At 54.4% G+C, this 16,826-nt stretch overlaps 8 protein-coding genes across 8 annotated transcripts; 5 read left to right on the top strand and 3 right to left on the bottom strand.

The window, feature by feature from the left end:
- Nucleotides 1-1,650: 1,650 nt before the first annotated feature.
- Nucleotides 1,651-3,042, top strand: ACET3X_002913 (uncharacterized protein). The gene is made up of 3 exons (XM_069449709.1): nt 1,651-2,027; nt 2,090-2,504; nt 2,555-3,042. The coding sequence occupies exons 1-3, from the start codon at nt 1,736-1,738 to the stop codon at nt 2,619-2,621; spliced, it is 774 nt and encodes a 257-aa protein (XP_069309460.1). The 5' UTR covers nt 1,651-1,735; the 3' UTR covers nt 2,622-3,042.
- Nucleotides 3,043-4,435: 1,393 nt separating this feature from the next.
- On the top strand, nt 4,436-5,416 carry ACET3X_002912 (uncharacterized protein; the record flags this gene model as incomplete). Its single annotated transcript, XM_069449706.1, has 1 exon — nt 4,436-5,416. One exon carries the CDS (start codon nt 4,436-4,438, stop codon nt 5,414-5,416), a length of 981 nt encoding a protein of 326 aa, XP_069309459.1.
- A 625-nt stretch (nt 5,417-6,041) lies between these two features.
- On the bottom strand, nt 6,042-7,870 carry ACET3X_002911 (uncharacterized protein; the record flags this gene model as incomplete). Its single annotated transcript, XM_069449705.1, has 3 exons — nt 6,042-7,087; nt 7,135-7,473; nt 7,531-7,870. The coding sequence occupies 3 exons, from the start codon at nt 7,868-7,870 to the stop codon at nt 6,042-6,044; spliced, it is 1,725 nt and encodes a 574-aa protein (XP_069309458.1).
- A 1,135-nt stretch (nt 7,871-9,005) lies between these two features.
- Nucleotides 9,006-9,351, top strand: ACET3X_002910 (uncharacterized protein; the record flags this gene model as incomplete). The annotated part of the gene is made up of 2 exons (XM_069449704.1): nt 9,006-9,086; nt 9,136-9,351. 2 exons carry the CDS (start codon nt 9,006-9,008, stop codon nt 9,349-9,351), a joined length of 297 nt encoding a protein of 98 aa, XP_069309457.1.
- Nucleotides 9,352-9,509: 158 nt separating this feature from the next.
- Nucleotides 9,510-11,040, bottom strand: ACET3X_002909 (uncharacterized protein; the record flags this gene model as incomplete). The annotated part of the gene is made up of 2 exons (XM_069449703.1): nt 9,510-10,393; nt 10,443-11,040. 2 exons carry the CDS (start codon nt 11,038-11,040, stop codon nt 9,510-9,512), a joined length of 1,482 nt encoding a protein of 493 aa, XP_069309456.1.
- Nucleotides 11,041-11,321: 281 nt separating this feature from the next.
- Nucleotides 11,322-13,088, top strand: ACET3X_002908 (uncharacterized protein; the record flags this gene model as incomplete). Its single annotated transcript, XM_069449702.1, has 1 exon — nt 11,322-13,088. One exon carries the CDS (start codon nt 11,322-11,324, stop codon nt 13,086-13,088), a length of 1,767 nt encoding a protein of 588 aa, XP_069309455.1.
- A 549-nt stretch (nt 13,089-13,637) lies between these two features.
- ACET3X_002907 (uncharacterized protein) lies at nt 13,638-15,257 on the top strand (the record flags this gene model as incomplete). The annotated part of the gene is made up of 2 exons (XM_069449701.1): nt 13,638-13,686; nt 13,735-15,257. 2 exons carry the CDS (start codon nt 13,638-13,640, stop codon nt 15,255-15,257), a joined length of 1,572 nt encoding a protein of 523 aa, XP_069309454.1.
- Nucleotides 15,258-15,442: 185 nt separating this feature from the next.
- ACET3X_002906 (uncharacterized protein) lies at nt 15,443-16,581 on the bottom strand (the record flags this gene model as incomplete). Its single annotated transcript, XM_069449700.1, has 2 exons — nt 15,443-15,606; nt 15,654-16,581. 2 exons carry the CDS (start codon nt 16,579-16,581, stop codon nt 15,443-15,445), a joined length of 1,092 nt encoding a protein of 363 aa, XP_069309453.1.
- Nucleotides 16,582-16,826: the final 245 nt, after the last annotated feature.

The following is a 16,826-nucleotide window of genomic DNA, read 5'->3' as shown; positions in this document are numbered from 1 at the left end:
ACCGGACGACTCTACAACCACATCAACCTGACGTAGAAAGCCAGCGAACCAATCCGCCCTCTGACTGTTGACCGCCAGCATGTCGCACAATCCCTCCGTCCCAGTCTGCTCCTCCGAACAATCTTGGCGAGACCTACATATGCGCAAACCATCACCCATGTCAAATTGCAGAGTACGGTAGTCAGTGGTTACTGGTCGTTTTGGGATGTCCGCCCGCGGCGCAGACGGAGTCTGCCAGTGAGGCGGAAACTTTTTGCAGGCAAGGACTGGACGACTGCGAACCAGCGGCTAGCCATGGCTGCCGGAAACGGTGTGGCAACAAAAATGCGGCGCGATGGACTTGGAGATTCTTTTACAGTTATCGATCAGTTTTGGTATGATTCTGTCCTGCAGTACGACCTGGATGCTACGATCGCGCTGCTCATATGCATGTGTCCCAATCTCGCGTCGCTTCATCTAGGGTTTCACATTGGAGACGACGTAGTATTTATCCCCATGGTCTTGTGGCACTTACCGGCTATCCAAGCCACAGAACAATTGCCAAGAAGTGGCAGCCTTCGAAAGATAACCATGGGATATACGCACATTCGTGGTGAGGATGAAGAAGAGCCTGACCTGTGGAGTCGGGGTGACTGGAAAGGGTATTGGAGTTTCTTCTGGTGTCCGATGATCCAGACCATTGAGATGAATTTGATGGACGAGGTTGCTTGCGAGGGATTACGGAAAATGGAATCTCCACCGCTCTGCTCAAACCTGACGACTTTGAGACTCTACGACTCTTCAGTGACGCCAGACACGCTCGCTAAACTGCTCTCTTGTACGCCAACTCTCAGGACATTGGACTACGAATACTGGACTGCCCGCGAAGAATGGCTGGATTGTGGGCCGCTCAATGCAGCGTTTAACATCGTCAAAAGGACTTTCGAACATTTGAGATTCGAATCACAAATTGAATCGCCTAGCCAGACGTGGACAGCCTCGTAAACGGTATGTGTACTTTTCGCGACTTTCCTGTTCTTTCCTCCCTCCTCCCCCCGCCTGCTGTGCTGCTAGGCTACATGGCTTTCTGTGCGCCCAGGCTAGAGGAAGCTATACCATCGAGCATGGAAAAACTTTTCTTGACCGACGACTTTCTTAACGCCGGCTGGGGCGCAAAAGACTTGACATTGCTCCTGAAGGACTTTGTTAAAGGTGATTGGAGAGCATCGTTCCCCCAGTTGCGGCAGGTGTATGTTGCAGACGATAGGGAGTGGCGTAGTGAGCCTGAAGATGCATATGACTATCTGCAGAAGTTGTGCGAGGAGAGTGGATTGAAGTATGAGCCGTAGACATTATCGAGAATAGACATGGCACCAAGTTCAAGGCTTTCGCATCTGCGATACAACCAATGTCGGAGATGTTGACGCAAGCACGCCGAAGCCGAGACGATACGAGATGCTAGTGCAGTTGCAGTCGGTGCGACACGTTCCGCCGGGTCCCGACATCACGATGATGAAGATGATGTTCATGCCGAATCGGGCGCTGGACCCTGCAGATGGGATCGCGTTTATGGAATGACGTCTTCGATTCATGACAGACGCGACTTGAGATGGTGGTACAAAGACAATAGCATACCACACTTTTGCATGTAATCCTATCCTGCATTCACAATCCTATACCTCTGCATCGCTTCCGTGCACGTGACCGTTCGTCTTCCTTCACCACTACCATCTCGAACTTTGTCGCAGCCGTCAGCATGGGCAACACACAATCCACAGTGCGCTATCTTGCGCCGGCTTCCTTCATCTATGATTTTGCACTGCAACAATATGGCATTTTTTCGTCGCCTAACATGATGGACATTCACAACCGGAATCTTGCAGCCTTCAGCCCATATCCATACTTTATCGGCGCATTCTTCTTTCCACAGCAAATCTTCCAGCTGGTCTGGTTGTGGAAACTGTGGAAGCAGGACGGTAACGCACAGGAGTGCGCGATGATGAACAAGTTCGCGTGGGTCTACAGCTTGGGAAACTTTTGCATTGGAAGTACGTCTTACCGTTGAGATATCGTTCTGGTCCTGGACAACGAATACTGACATGTGCGACAGCCTGGATGTTCTTCTGGAACTCAAACGACCTGGCGACGTCAAATATCTTCGTTATCATCAACACATTGGCCCAAGTTGGCTATATTGCTACAGCGCTCGAACCGCTCGACACACGCTCGACGCCCAACTTCCTCACCCACATCGTTGCGAAGACATTCGCAGGTATCGGTGTACTGGACCTCCTTCATAACACATCGGCAGCCTACTATGTCGGCGTGGAACCTAGCTCGCTCGTGCAGGTCGCTACTGGCGTTGGATTCGCAGCAGCGGCCAGCATGAGCGACTGGATATTCGGAGGGTGCCTAGTGTACGATCTCGTCGCGTTGGCTGTTGGACAGGAGGGCAATTGGTCAAGGCTGCTGGGCGGATATGCAGCCATGACTGCTGGTATTGTTGGCTTCAGGAACTTCTTCTAGTATGTTCACTCGGCTCCGTCGCATGCTGGGTCGTGCTGACGGATTGCAGTCCCAGATGGAAGGCTCAGAAGGAGGGTAGATACGCCAGGGTCGAAAATGGCGGTGACGTTGTCTAGACATGGGGTGCCGCAGGTCGCAAAAGTTACCCGGATTCAACGATACACGCATACCGTGTGTGATAATTCCAATCATAATATTTTCAAACTTGCTTGCGTCCTGTGTTTCCGGTAGCACTTCCCAGACTGGTCCATCCCCCCCCCTCCCCCCCGACGTGCAACTCCCAGGAAAGTCGAGACACTGCGATCCCTCGTCTCTCTGCTCGATGGTGGGTTTCTGTTACGTTTCGAGGCTGATCTTAGTGGAGTATATTAGTTGACGCTTGGAGGCCGAAGCGAAGGACCCCATTCCGATGGCGGAGGAGGGGCAGATGGCATGCATTGTGACCATGCGGGACGCGCTAGAGGGCGACTTGAGATTGAAGTCGATCTGATCTCTGATGCGCGTGGATCTGGCGATGTTATGTCGATGTTGTGCGAGCCAGCCGGCAAGCCTTCCGCCGAGGGCGCGGAGATGATGCGCAGGGCCAAGGCTCGCAAGCAGCGGCAAGGGGAAATGTGACAGTGCGCTAGGACAGTCGCGTGCCCGCCGTTTGCCTCGAGATAAGCAACTCTTATCTATCACTCATCGCATCCCACCCGCGCAAGTCACACTGATCACCCGTATGCCTGCCCTAGCCGTAATGGAGGCCGCTTGGCCCAGTATCGGTCATGCGAGCCCGCCCGGGAGATCCTCTAGTATGTGGAGAGCTTCCTTTATCGAGTCTACCCTTGGCTGGCGGCCATGACTGTTGACTGTCGACGGCCGCTGCGTTGCGCCGTGTCTTCTGTCACACTTTGCTGACGTCTTGTGCCTTCTCTGCTGCTCTTCCTCTTCCATCACCTGCACTGTGCGCTTTCTGTGCTTGTTATAACTTCTTGTTCTGCACGCCAACTCTTATCAGCGACGGACCGGATCAACGACTATCGCGCGTTGACTTGGAAACACGTCTAGAAACCCAGTCGCCAGATTCATCTTTGGATTCTGACGTTGACGTTGCCCGTGTCTTGTATACGAGGCTGCACCCACACCTCGGTGGCTGTACCAAGGGCCCGAACCAGCACCTGACCACTCAGCCTGTGCTACCGAGACGCGAGGAAGAAGCAACGAGCAAGACGCGCGAGGAAAACACACGGGTTGGCAGTTATAACCAACTCTACACGGAATTCTCAGCCTTGGAAAGCCGTGTCGCTACTTTCCCCCCGGACCCTCGCACTCGACGTATGGCACCATGCCGCCCTACCTATCCCCCCTACATATAGCCAAACCCTCGTTACCACCAACATGTGAACCCGCAAACGAGTTCCTCTACCACCTCTCGGCCTCCTTCCACACCTGCATACCCACGAACCTCGCGCTCATCTCTACACTGCTCGGCACATGTAGCATCGTATCCTGGCTATTCGCACAGCTGCCACAAATATACAAGAATCACAAGTTGAAGTCGACGTCGGGCTTGAGCGCCTTCTTCCTGACCGAGTGGCTGTTGGGCGACGTGACCAACTTGCTCGGCTGCCTATTCACGGGGCAGGCGTCATGGCAGATCATAATCGCAGGGTACTACGTTTTTGTAGACTGCTGCCTGTGCGCTCAGTGGGTGTGGTATGAGATGCTGCACCACGGAAGGCCTCTGCGACCCATCTGGGGACGTTGGAGAAGCGGTTCGGCTGGCAGCGGTTCAGGCGCTGGAGGCTCTGCCATGCATCAAGTTCTGGATGGGGTGAGCATAAGTGGCACGAACAAGACATCGAGCCCCCCGAAGACGCCCCAAGATCCTTCCGACAAACAGAAAAGCACACAGGATACTGCGGCAAAGGACGTACCACGTTCAAACATGAAGGACACTTTTAGGATACCCAACTTTGCGCGCTCACCAATGCCCACGAGAGAGTCGTGGCAAGACACACCTCCGTCTGGTGCATCCCCGAACCCCAAGGTACGGGTTGCGGCATCGAGCTCACCCATGCCCTCGCCCAAGACTGTCCTATACGTCAGTCTTATGCTTGCAGTACTCATCAACCCTACCACCGCCAAACCGATAAGTCCTTTCGCTCCCGGCCTCGTCCGAGCCCGCAGCCTCACAGCCCACACAACCACAACAGACAGTTCACCCAACGCTGCAGCCATCGCTGGCAAAGTCTTTTCCTGGATGAGCACATTCCTCTACCTTGGATCCCGCCTCCCGCAACTATACATGAACCAAGTCCGCAAATCGACAGCCGGTCTCTCACCCACACTCTTCGCAGCAGCCTTCTTCGGCAACCTCTTCTACTCGAGTTCTCTACTCACCAACCCCTGTGCATGGTACGACTACGCACCTGGCGAAGGCTCCGGCTGGGTCGATCCCGAGGGCAGTGTGCGAGAAAACTGGGTTCTCCGCGCAGCCCCCTTCTTCTTCGGCGCAGCCGGCGTCCTCCTCATGGACGCAGCCGTCGGCCTCCAATTCTGGTACTTTGGCGACGCCGCACCGCGTGGTCGGTCTCCGCTGCCCCGCGACGACGAAGTCATCATCACCGTCGACGATCACGGCAAGCTCGTGCGCAGGAGTCTGCACTGGCGCCGGGTAAGCGGGTGGATGAGGGGCTGGGCACCCGCTGTTAGTGTAGCTGCTACGCCCAATGTGAGTCGTGCGAATACGCCCATGGATACCCCGAGAGAAAGCAGTCCGGCCAGTTTGGCTGGTAGTAGTGGTAGCTCTAGCAAGAGTATTCCGATCAAGGGCAAGGGTAGTGCGTTGGATGAGGCCAGGGCGCTTTTGGGAACGAGTAGACATGCGAGTCCGAGGAGTTATGGGGCTGTGGGCAGTCCCCGGTAGTGAGCCAGTCGCGAACTATAATGTCTCATTGAGATGATGGTTGGAGTCTATTTTATTGGGCATGTATGGCATAGACGGGAGCATTTACACTCGGCGTTCTTGGGAGCATTTGCATCGACACCTATATATATATATATATATCTTATCATACGATACAATCATTATTGTCACCATGAGTCAACAACGTACACAAGCACACCATTTTCGAATATGTCACAATCACTGAGCGCAAGAAAAAGGTACATGGGGAACATTCTTGAACATGGTAACACTTGAATTGGATCTTCCGTTATTTAATCATAGTTTCTATGATTTGTCTGAAAATAATAACGGGGAACCCATATCTATCTAAACCACCCTTGACAAAGAACATGGCACCAAAAACGCCGAGCTCGACTAGTAACAAGAAAATGTAACCAGACCGAAAACCCGAAGAGCTCCCCCTCCCTACTGCGAAGGTATCACAACCTTATACAAAACATGTCTTGGTAATCGTACAGAAAAGCCGGGAGGTGTGTGTGTTGTATACATTGGCAACGCCGTCGTCGATGGCATTTGACCTTCAGGAAGTCGAACTTTTGGGGAATCTCTAGAAAAGGAGAAACGCCAGTGCTAAAACAGGCGTCTAGACACGAGAGACATCACGGCCGAAGCACTTGGCCTTGGCCCAGTCAAGCATGACCAATATCCTGTTGCGGGTGCTGAAGCACATGCTGAGGTATGCGGAGCGCCAGAAGATGTAGGTAATGGTACCACCGGAAGCAATGTTGCCAGCGAACCATGAGATGTCGGCAACAGCCTTCTCGGAACCAATGTAGGCGAGCGAACCCTGGTGGGAGTACTCAAAGGGACCGATGGACTTGATCCTCCTCAGCCTCTGCTGCAGAGCCTTGATCTCGCCAAAGACCTTGTCACGGGCCTCCTTTCCTGGTGCCTTCTCCTGGGCAACGGAGAGCTCGGCAAGCTCGTTCTCAATCTCGGACGTCTTGGCCATGTTGTTGAACATGCGGGCGAGGAAAGCACCCTCCTGAGCGGCAACCTGGGCAGTAGGGGCGTAGTTGGCAACAGCGCAGTCACCAACAGCCCAGACGTTCTCGGTACCCTTGACGACGAGGTACTCGTTTACGGCAAGACCACGGCGGGAGTCCTTTTGTGCGGGAATCTGGTTGATGAGGTCCTTGACAATGGGTCGGAGAGCGTTACCGGTAGCCCAGACGAGAAGACCGTAAGGGATCTTCTCGAGCTGCTTCTTGCCGTCTGGGCCAGTCGACTCAGCCTCGATGAACTTTGGTGTGACGTTCTTGACCATGGTCTTTGTGCGGATGGTGATGGTCTCCTCCTTGAAAGTCTTCTCGGTGTAGTCGATGAGCTGCTTGGAGAACATGGGAAGGACGTTGGGCAGAGCCTCAACGAGGGTGACGTGGAAGTTATCCTGGATCTCGGGGAGCCACTTCTTCAAGTCAGAGTGGAAGAAGTCCTGGAGCTCACCAGCGAACTCGACACCGGTAGGACCACCGCCAACAACGACCATGTGTAGCAGGCGCTTCTTCTCCTCGTCAGACTGGTCCTTGAAGGTAGCAGTCTCGCAGCAGTCCATGATGCGGTTTCGGATGCGCTGGGCGTCGCCGACCTCCTTCAGGAAAAGACCGTTCTCCTTGACACCGGGAATGCCTGTTATGTGTTAGCTTTGTTCAGATGGAAGGAGGCGAATGACGCACCGAAAGTGGCGTTCTCAGCACCAACACCAACAACCAGCATATCGAAGGGAACCTCGGTCTGCGAGACGTCGCCCTTGATGTCCGAGTCGTCGCTGATGTAGACGACCTTCTTCTCGTAGTCGATCTTGGTGGCCTCAGCTTCGTAGTATTTGACCTGTGCCTTCTTGTGGCGCAAGAAGTTGCGGATGGGCTCCATGATGGAGCGGTGCTCGATGGTGCCGACAGTGCATGAGGGCAGCAGGGGAGTGAAGAGGAAGTAGTTTCGGGGGGAGACGACGATGACATTGTAGTTTTCCGTGTCGAGCTTCTTCAGCAGAGAGACGGAGCCCCAACCGGTACCTGCCGCGTGTCAGAAGCGTGCTAGAAAGACGCACAATCGATTCAATGGCTACTCACCCAGGACAACAAGGGTCTTCTTGGACGGGTCAGGCGGCGGCTGGTCAGCGGGGTTGCGAGTCTCGTAGATGCCGTATCCGATGTATCCAAGACCGGCAATGGCAGAGAGGTAGGTGAGGCGCCATGTCCAGCGCAGGAGGCGGAACCTCTTGGGCTTGGGCTTGGGCGCGCTGCTCGACTGCTGGCGGACAGACTGGCGAAGGGCAATCTGGTACTGGGTCGGCCGGGGCGTCCATTGCGCCCTGTTGGCGATAAGCGACGGGCGCTGTGTGCTCAAGGTCCTGCGTCCAGCCAGCTGAACCTGCGACAGGACGTTGGCGGAAGCGGCAAGCGGCCTCATGTTGGGTGCCATTGGGATGGAGGAAGCCGCAGGAGAGCTTCACGGGGTCAATGGCGGGATATAGGGGACAGGGAAGGCGAACAAAAGATGTTGAGGATGGCTCCAGAGTGCGCCGAAGTCAACTTTTTCTTAGCGATGACGAGCACCCTACCAAGACATCCGGCAGGGGTCTTTGCTTCTGCGCCAAAAGATAAGCCCTGTCCCAATTAAAGCCCGCCCTGCCGTGTCCACGCCTGCTACACGCGAATTGTTTGCAGAGCCGTCTGCTACCATTAGTCCATCGAGGCCGATCACCCGTCTCGCCCACGCTTCGTCTTAGGATTCGTGATACTGTTGTTGCTACTCCCCCCTCTCTCACCCACGTCCAGCGATACAACTCGAGCTATTCACAAGCTGACTCACCACACACGCGATTACTTTTTGTGCGCTCCATTATCCAGCTCCACAAGACATGGTCTTGCCTCTGCATCGGCTCGGCTCCGACGCCGTCGGCCAGCCATGTACATGCACACTTTTGCAGTGGGCACCCAGCGCCTCGGAGGGATGGATTATGGCATCCGGTGCCTTTTAGCCGAGCCGCATGTCCATGGTGTCACAGCGAACCTGCATGCCTGACGGGAGCAAGTTGTGATTTTGCGGACCCGCCTCCCACGGCTATGGTCAGCAGTAAGGATCTGGCCAAGATCGCTCGAGACGACCGAGACGAGACAGGCCAGCATGGGATTTAGTCGACTACTTCCACCCTTCTTTCCTGCCATGTTATTGCACTTGCGCACACTCGTCACACTTACTTGGCTGCATGCTCTTGATGTTCTTTGCTACCTAGTTATACCGCCGTTGCTTGGAATGTTGCACGTGCCGAGTACACGACCACGTGAGGCCAACAAGGTCATCTATAGCAGAACACAAACGTGTCAAACGACGGGACCGAAAGGTACGGACGAATATGGTGTACGGCAAGCTCATATTACAAACAAAAGTGATGATGCCATGCATTCACCCCGCTCGCATGCTTATCGATAGACCTTCCCCCTCAACTACTACACAACTTCGCAAGGCACCCATCACCTAGCGGAAATCTCAAGAATCAAACACTATTCCGTGATCCGGCTCACTTCCAACTCAATACCCAATCATGCCTCATGCAACCGCAACCGTAAACGGCATCGTAGTAGCCGAAACCGACAACTATGAAGTCGTTGACGGAAACATCTACGTACTATATCCTCTCCTGATACCCTCATAAACATCCTAACACATGCCAGTTCCCGCCCGATACCATCAAGAGCAACCACTTTACTCCCACAAATACAAAGACACATTGCCCTTACAAAGGCGACGCCAGCTACTACACCGTCACGACTAACAAGACGGAAGTAAAGGACGCAGCTTGGTACTACCCGGAGCCGTTAGACAGCATGAAGAGGATCAAGGGCTATGTTGCCTTCTACAAAGGCAAGGCTGACGTGAAGAGCGAGTGAGAGCGGTCATCTCGAGAGTGTAAAAAGGGTCAGATGTGAATGTGGGTATATTCAGTTATCGATTGAAATCCCAGAGGCAGAAAATGCAGATATCCCTTTCTAGTAACGCCGGTAAATGCTCGTAATCTTCATGACGGTTGAGTCCAACATTGCCTCAATCATGCATCGACGGCCATCATCATCGTGTCATCGCCATCGATACCAACGGCAGGTGGCTCGATCATGACACCGCGTCCTCTCCCTTCAAGCAGTTCTCTGCGTACCTCGGCGCTAATGCTCTTGTGGCCTCTTGTAAGCAGCAAGTCTAGCAGCGCCTCTCTTTGGTCCTCGGTAATATCGTTCCTGTATCTTTGCGCAAAAGCAAGCAGGCACTGATGCCAGATGACAGGCAGTTTGCCGGTGTTGCCCAGGTCGCCTGCGACCGACTCGGTGTCCATGACGTCGGCGCTGCTTGCACCTACACCGCGGAAGCGCAGGAAGTGGAAGACGAGCGCATCGACGACCTTGAAGGGTAGGGCGTACTTCTTCTCGAGGAGTGTCTTGATAAAGATGTTGCAGGGGCCAGCGGCATCCGGGTCCGAGGACATTTGCTCAGCAGCAATCTCGCAGAGACGGTGGAGGGCGGCGGCGGAGTGTAGGACAGGCACGGAGATCTTGGCCACAACGGAAGCTACAATAACGGCGTCACGCTGCGTGCAGGAGACATCGGTAAGCATAGGGAACACGATGCCCTTGAAGAATGCGCTGGGCTTGTAGAGCGCCTTCTTCAGTGCATTGTATAGATGCACGTTCAACTTGTGTGTTTCCCGGATGTTCTGCTGCACCAGGGGTAGCAGTATGGTGTTGAGGAAGATCTGGGCTGTTTGCGGCTTCGCGGAAATGAAGATTCGGGTGGCGGCAAAGGTGGCATTGGGTGTCCAGTCGTCAGGACGTGTGATGGCGACGAGGGTTTCCCAGGCGGGAATCGTGGGCAGGATCTTAAAGGGCTTGGGCAACTTGCCGCTCTTGTAGCGGCTCAGGATCAGACCAATCTTTGAGTATACTGTGCAAGCTTAGTAGGGTTACTGGGTTATGCAGCGAGGGTGCTGTACCTTCGACGACCTTTGCAGGCAGTTCAATGGCGTCTTCTGGAGCACCACCGCCTTGAATCTCCGGTTGCTGCACTTCGCCGCCAGCTTCGTGTGCGGCAATTTTCTCCAGAATGAGCGCCGCCAGATCGGTGCCTGGCCCAGACTGTTGCGCCTCCTCGCCGGGCCATACAATGGGGTTGTCGTCTGTTGGTATGAACTTGTTCCACGCTGCCAGGTCGTTTGCATCGATCTCGACCTCGTCGACCTCGTCGTCGTCGTCGCCCCAGGCTTCGTCGTCGTCTTCGGCTTGCACAAAATCCTCTCCCGCCATGTCATCCTCGCCCATTCGTGTCTCAAAGTCGAAGGCTGGGTTGGCTTCTTGCGGTCTCCGGGCCTTGTTCTCCCTCGCATCCTCCTCTTCCAGCTCTCGTCCAATCTCGAGGATTTTGCGCGAGCTCTTGGAGTCTACGTACTTTTGCTCATCATCTTCCTTGTCGCTCTTGTTCCGCTTTTGCCGCTTGGGCGCCTTGTTCTTCCATGGGTCTGAGGGCGCATATTCTTCGGCTAGAGGGTTGTGTCGCTGGTCGCGCACACCGGGCGATTTGGGCGCTTTCGGCATCGTGAATGTGTGGTCGCAAAAAGTGGCGTGAAGAAAGCGCAATGAATCGGCCGCAAGTATTCGTCGATTTGTGCTGTTCCTGGCAAACGTGTGTCGAGCGTCGCTGTAGTAAAAAAAAAGTTGGATAAAGTCAAAGTCCAGACACCCCACTAAATTTTGATTTCGGCGCGCGGGTGCATTCGCGTACCAAAGCGCCCGCCGTAGAAGCTGCACCCGTCGCGACTTCCGCAAACACAGCTGTCGCGCCGCCCTCCCCAGCAGCTCCACCACAAACCCTCAGAATGGCCGACTCACACCCCCCTTCGCGCTCAAACACGCCCACACTCGTGCCCCCAATGCGGCGACCTCTCGAAGGCGACAATGCGCCTGCCGTCTCTTCTCCGCTCAACCCCAATCCCGATGCGGCAGCCCGTGCCAGGCCGAAAGCTCCAGCGCGCGAGCAGAGAGAAAAGCGCGAGACAATCAAGAAACGCGAAGCTTCAGCCAGCACGAGACAAAGCACCCCGAATGCAAAGTCATCGAAAAAGGAGCGCCCCTCGGCCGACTCGCCCATGCGATACTCGATTCCTGAGCCCAGGCCGTCCGACTACGAAGCGCCCAAAGACAGCACTCTGCTCTCCCACGAGCCGAACCCCATGTATGCGCCTGATGGCGTCACCGAGCTGAAGAAGCCGCACGACATCGCCTGGAACAAAAAGGGCTACAAGTACACGCACTGCGTCGCCGACCCGCTGTTCCGCCACAAGCAGTACTACAGACAGAGCGACTCCAGGCCCTACGGACCAAGGATGAGCCACGAAGACTGCGACAGGTGGTTCCACTTCGACAGCACCGCCACCATCGTGTCTCAAGAGAAGGGCTGGCGCATGGGACGTGGCAATGTGGTTGCGAGAGAAGGCAGGATATACTACGAGGTCAAGGTGCTGCGAGGCATACCCGTCCATGGTCCCAAGGATCCCATCGACCCCAAGACGGGAGAGACAAAGCCCGGCCCCCACGTGAGGATGGGTTGGGCAAGACGGGAGGCGCCTCTGGACGGGCCTGTGGGCTTCGACGGCTACAGCTACGGCATCACCGACGCCCGCTTCGAAGCACAGCACCGGTCGCGCGCCTCCAAGATCTTCAAGCCGCTCCCCAAAAACGCGAAGAGCAAGCACATGAAGGCCAGGCCCCCACATGGCAAGCCGATGCCCGTTGAATACGTTACCGATCAGCATGTCCAGGAAGGCGATGTCATTGGCCTCGAGATTCAGCTACCGTCGCTGTCGATGCATCGCAAGGTCGTTGAGGGCATCTACAACCCGGCCGTAGACCTGGGAGACGGCTTCGACACGGTCAGCAACCAAGACCCGTTTGACAGACCCATCGACATCATCCGCGACCGCATACCCGTACCCTACAAAGGCAACTTTTACTTCGAGCAGCTCGACTATCAGGTCACGAAGATGGTCGAGGCTTACCACGACCGCGGTCCGGTACCCAAGATACATCCCTCACCAAATCACGAAGACGTCAGTGTACGGTCGCTGCCACACTCACACATCAAGGTCTACAAGAACGGTGAGGAGGTTGGCATCGCTTTCGAGAACCTCCTCGCCTTCCTCCCGCCCGCCAGTGTACCATCAGTCGAGGCCGTCAAGGCTGGTGCAAGGACAGGCTTCGATGACGGCATGGTAGGATACCTGCCAGCCATTTCGCTGTTCAATGGTGGCGTTGCGCAGGTCAACTTTGGCCCCGACTTCTGGTGTCCTCCCGAAGAGATGGTCAGGCAGCGCGAAAAGGATACGCAAATGGTCGACGGTGATACAACCGAGCAGCAGATCCCAGATGGTCGCAAACTACGGGCCATCGGTGAGCGCTACAAGGAACAGATTGCCGAAGACGTCGTTTGGGACATTATCGACGAGGTCGACTTCTTCACCCAGGACGGCGGATGGGAATACAAGGGTGAGGCTCCCCAGGACGTGGCAGGCAAATCTACGCCTAGGGCTCGTGGTTTTGCGAACGCGGACGAGAATATCGGTGTCGAAGTGGCTAAGCGTTACTAACGATGACGAAGAGTCTTTACGATGTTTCGGGCATTGTCATCATAGCGAGGCGTATAGGTATACCCGTTATCAACATTTGATATTCATCTCACATTGTATCGTCTCAGGCTACCAAGTTTTTTTTTTCACATTAGTCGTGTCTCTCTAGTATTGTGCCTCGAGCGATCTGGCAGGCATGAGCCCTTTCCGATTATTAGTCGGTTTCTTCTTCTCCGAAAAGTACGACCAGGAAGGGATTCCCTGTTCAAACAAATCACAGGGACAGATTTCGCGCCCTACGCCCCACGCATTACACAGTGTACGTACACGAAGACCCGCGATTATTCCGTCCATCGACGTCCGTTACCAAATATGGCAATTAGCGCGGAATTAGCGACACCGGACATTTGCATTTTAGCGTCACGAACGTAACCGTTGAAACTAACATTGAGTCCATATCTTTTACGCAACATTCAATCTCCTGACTCAAATACGATAGATTGCACGACTACTACAGCTACTTTCTCCCCTATTAATTTGCCATTGTATATCCTGCTCCACTACCCCGCAATGGATTCTTCACAATTTCGAGACGCGGCGAAAGGTGCCATTGATGAGAGTAGGTTACTCTAAATGCATGTTAACGCATCGACTTACACTCTGCAAGTTGCCAAGTACTACGACACGCTAGAAGAACGACCAGTTCTCCCTTCTGTCAAGCCAGGCTACCTCCGCCCACTCCTTCCATCGTCCACCCCCGAAGAAGGCGAATCATGGGAAACTATCCAAGCGGATATCGAACGCGTCATCATGCCGGGTCTCACCCACTGGCAAAGTCCCAAATTCATGGCCTTCTTTCCCTGCAACTCATCTTTCGAAGCCATGATCGGCGACATGTACAGCGGTGCTTTCAACGCCGCAGCCTTCAACTGGATCTGCTCACCCGCCATCACCGAGCTCGAGACCGTAGTCATGGACTGGGTAGCCAAGCTCATCGCCCTGCCAAAGGAATTCCTTAGCGATGGCGAGGGCGGAGGTGTCATCCAAGGCACAGCCAGTGAAGTCGTGCTAACAGCCCTCGTCGCCGCCCGTGAACGCCTCATCCGCCGCAAGCTCGGCGACATGCCCGAAGGCGAAGAGCGCATGGACAAAGCGGCAGATATCCGCGGCAAGCTCGTTGCACTGGGTTCTGAACACGCACACTCGTCCACTCAAAAGGCTGCCGTCATAGCTGGAACAAGGTACCGCAGCGTCCCTGCGCCAAAGGAATCCAATTACAGCGTCACCGCCTCTGCTCTCCGCAAAACAATTGAAGAGTGCCGTACAAAAGGCCTAGAGCCATTCTACTTCACCATAACAATTGGCAGCACGGGAACTTGCGCCACCGACGACTTGGAGGGTATCGCCGCACTTGCTCGAGAGTTTCCTGATCTATGGATCCATGTCGACGCCGCGTATGCCGGTTCCGCTCTGGTGTGCCCCGAATACCAACATCTCTGCGCACCCCTCGCGTCCTTTGACTCTTTCAATTTCAACCTGCACAAGTGGTTGCTTGTAAACTTTGACTGCTCGGCCTTCTTCGTCAAGAAGAGGAGAGATCTCATGGACACGTACAGCATCACGCCCAGCTACCTGCGCAACCCCCACTCAGAGTCTGGTCTTGTGACCGACTACCGAGACTGGCAAATCCCGTTGGGTCGTCGTTTCAGGAGTCTGAAGGTGTGGTTCGTGCTGCGCAGTTACGGAGTCAATGGATTGCGGGCGTTTATCCGTAAACATGTAAAGCTCGGGGAGTACTTTCATGACTTGTTGCTGCAGAAGCCAGACTTGTTCAGTGTGACTACGAAACCGGCATTCGGACTTGTGACGTTCCAGGTCAAGCCAAAGATGGGGTCGGCGGCTGCAGCGGCGGCGGCGAATCAGCCTGATCCGGCGCATGAGGCGCTGCAAAACGGCTTCCATGCTGATGCTGAGGCGCAGTATAGGGAGATGGTTAATCAGAGGACGAAGGAAGTTTATGAAAAGGTCAATGCCAAGGGGGATTTCTTCTTGACGAGTACCGTTGTGGGTGGGCAGTATGTTATTAGGGTTGTTAGTGCGACTTTGAAGAGCGAGGAGAAGTGGATGAAGCAGTTGTTTGACGAGCTGGTAGAGGTCGCGGAAGAAAAGGGCAATGATAAGGCTGCTTGATTGTCACATAGCATTCAGTACGACCGCGGAAGATGTCCTAGAATTCCATGTTCTTGTTAATCGCGCTCGAGGTTTCCACGTTCACCGTCATTTCCATTGACTTCTTGGCCTTGTTGTCGAGAGTTGAGGAAGCAGTAGCACGGGAACAGATGAGAAGAGTAGGTGTGGACACGGAGACTGAGCAATTACGAGTCTAATCTTAATATGCGCACTGCGTTACCACCAAGAACTTCTTGTGCCTTCTTGTCGTCTGTGGAAAACGCCTTTGAGATGGCCCCGTAGTTCGCATTCACACTATGCCATTCTGTGGCGTCTTCCTCGAGCGGCGGGAAGAATGGATGATCAGTACCTATGATTGTCAGTTTCAATTGCACACTCTGCGGCATATGTACTCACCAAACATCAACCGATCAGATCCAGACGCAGCAAGTGCTGCTCCAAGACCTACTTCCGAGTAAATGACAGCATCCAGATAGATGTTCGTCTTCAAGATATCCCAAACATTTCTCCTGTTCTGCGTCTTGCCATGCTTCTTCAGGTGCCCATCATGCAGGATACAAGACTCGATGCGACCAGCCAAGAACGGCAGTGTACCTCCAGAATGCGCCAACAATACGCTCAGCTTTGTAAATCGATCCCAGACGCCGCTCAACAGCATCCGGCTCACGGCGATGGTCGTCTCCAAGGGAAAGCCGAGCGCGAGTGGTAGCACGTGTCCGTAATCGCTCGCTCGGGGTCCGTAGACAGATGTAGGTAGGCCGTAATGTGGGTGGAGGAAGATGAGTTGTTGATGTTTTTCCAGCGCTGCGTAGACGGGATCGAGGTTCTCGTCGTCTAGACCTTGTCCAAGACCAGAAGTTCCCATGATGACGCCACGCGCATACTTGAGCGTGCTCAGTCTCTCAATCTCGGCGGTTATGACATCGGGCGACGCGGAGAGTGGAAGGGTGCCGAAAAAGTACAACCGGCCGGGGTACTGTGAGCATTGATCGTTGACATCGTCGTTGATCTTCTTTGCTGCGTCTCCAGCTTCTTCCGCGGGAAGGAAGTCAAGCCATGGGTTTGCCAATGAGATGACTGACTTGTCAATCTTGTGCAGGTCCATGAAGGCTATCTTCTCCTTGATCTCGTAGTACTCCGAGCCGATTGGGCGGCCTCGTGAGGTTGAAGGCGTTGATGGATCATCTTCGCCTGGCAGGATGACGAGACGTGCCGAGTCTGGTGCGTCAGGGAAGGTTCGTACGTATGGTACGGTCGTTCGCGAACGCAAGAGTTCCATGTATTTAGGAGGGTAAACATGTGTGTGTATGTCGACGATCGTCATGTTGGCCAATTGGGACGCGTTCTACGCGTCAAATGCTGTTATTGGATTTTTCTGCAATGTTTGAGTACTCTAAGCGCGATGTTGAAAAGTTGAAGAAGATACCAGACACGGCAGACTGTTCAGACTGGAAGTTGAGACGTATTGTGAGTGTTTAGACATTGGTGGGGTAACTTCGGACTGCCCCACCTACGCGGCGTCCAGCATCCCACCTTCCCCAAGTGGCAAGAAGCTACGGATACAGTAGT

The sequence above is a fragment of the Alternaria dauci genome, chromosome 2, assembly GCF_042100115.1.
Source record: "Alternaria dauci strain A2016 chromosome 2, whole genome shotgun sequence".
Classification (NCBI taxonomy): Eukaryota; Fungi; Ascomycota; class Dothideomycetes; order Pleosporales; family Pleosporaceae; genus Alternaria; species Alternaria dauci.
The sequence above is the reverse complement of the archived record's forward strand: the minus strand, read 5'-3'. Positions and strand labels throughout refer to the sequence as shown.

What these genes read in the sequence shown, in the direction of transcription:
- ACET3X_002913 (XM_069449709.1), top strand. Translation starts at nt 1,736, where the DNA reads ATGGGCAACACACAATCCACAGTGCGCTATCTTGCGCCGGCTTCCTTC. An exon ending in GGGAAACTTTTGCATTGGAA is followed by an intron (nt 2,028 to 2,089) that starts GTACGTCTTACC and finishes CATGTGCGACAG; the next exon opens with CCTGGATGTTCTTCTGGAAC. An exon ending in GGCTTCAGGAACTTCTTCTA is followed by an intron (nt 2,505 to 2,554) that starts GTATGTTCACTC and finishes GACGGATTGCAG; the next exon opens with TCCCAGATGGAAGGCTCAGA.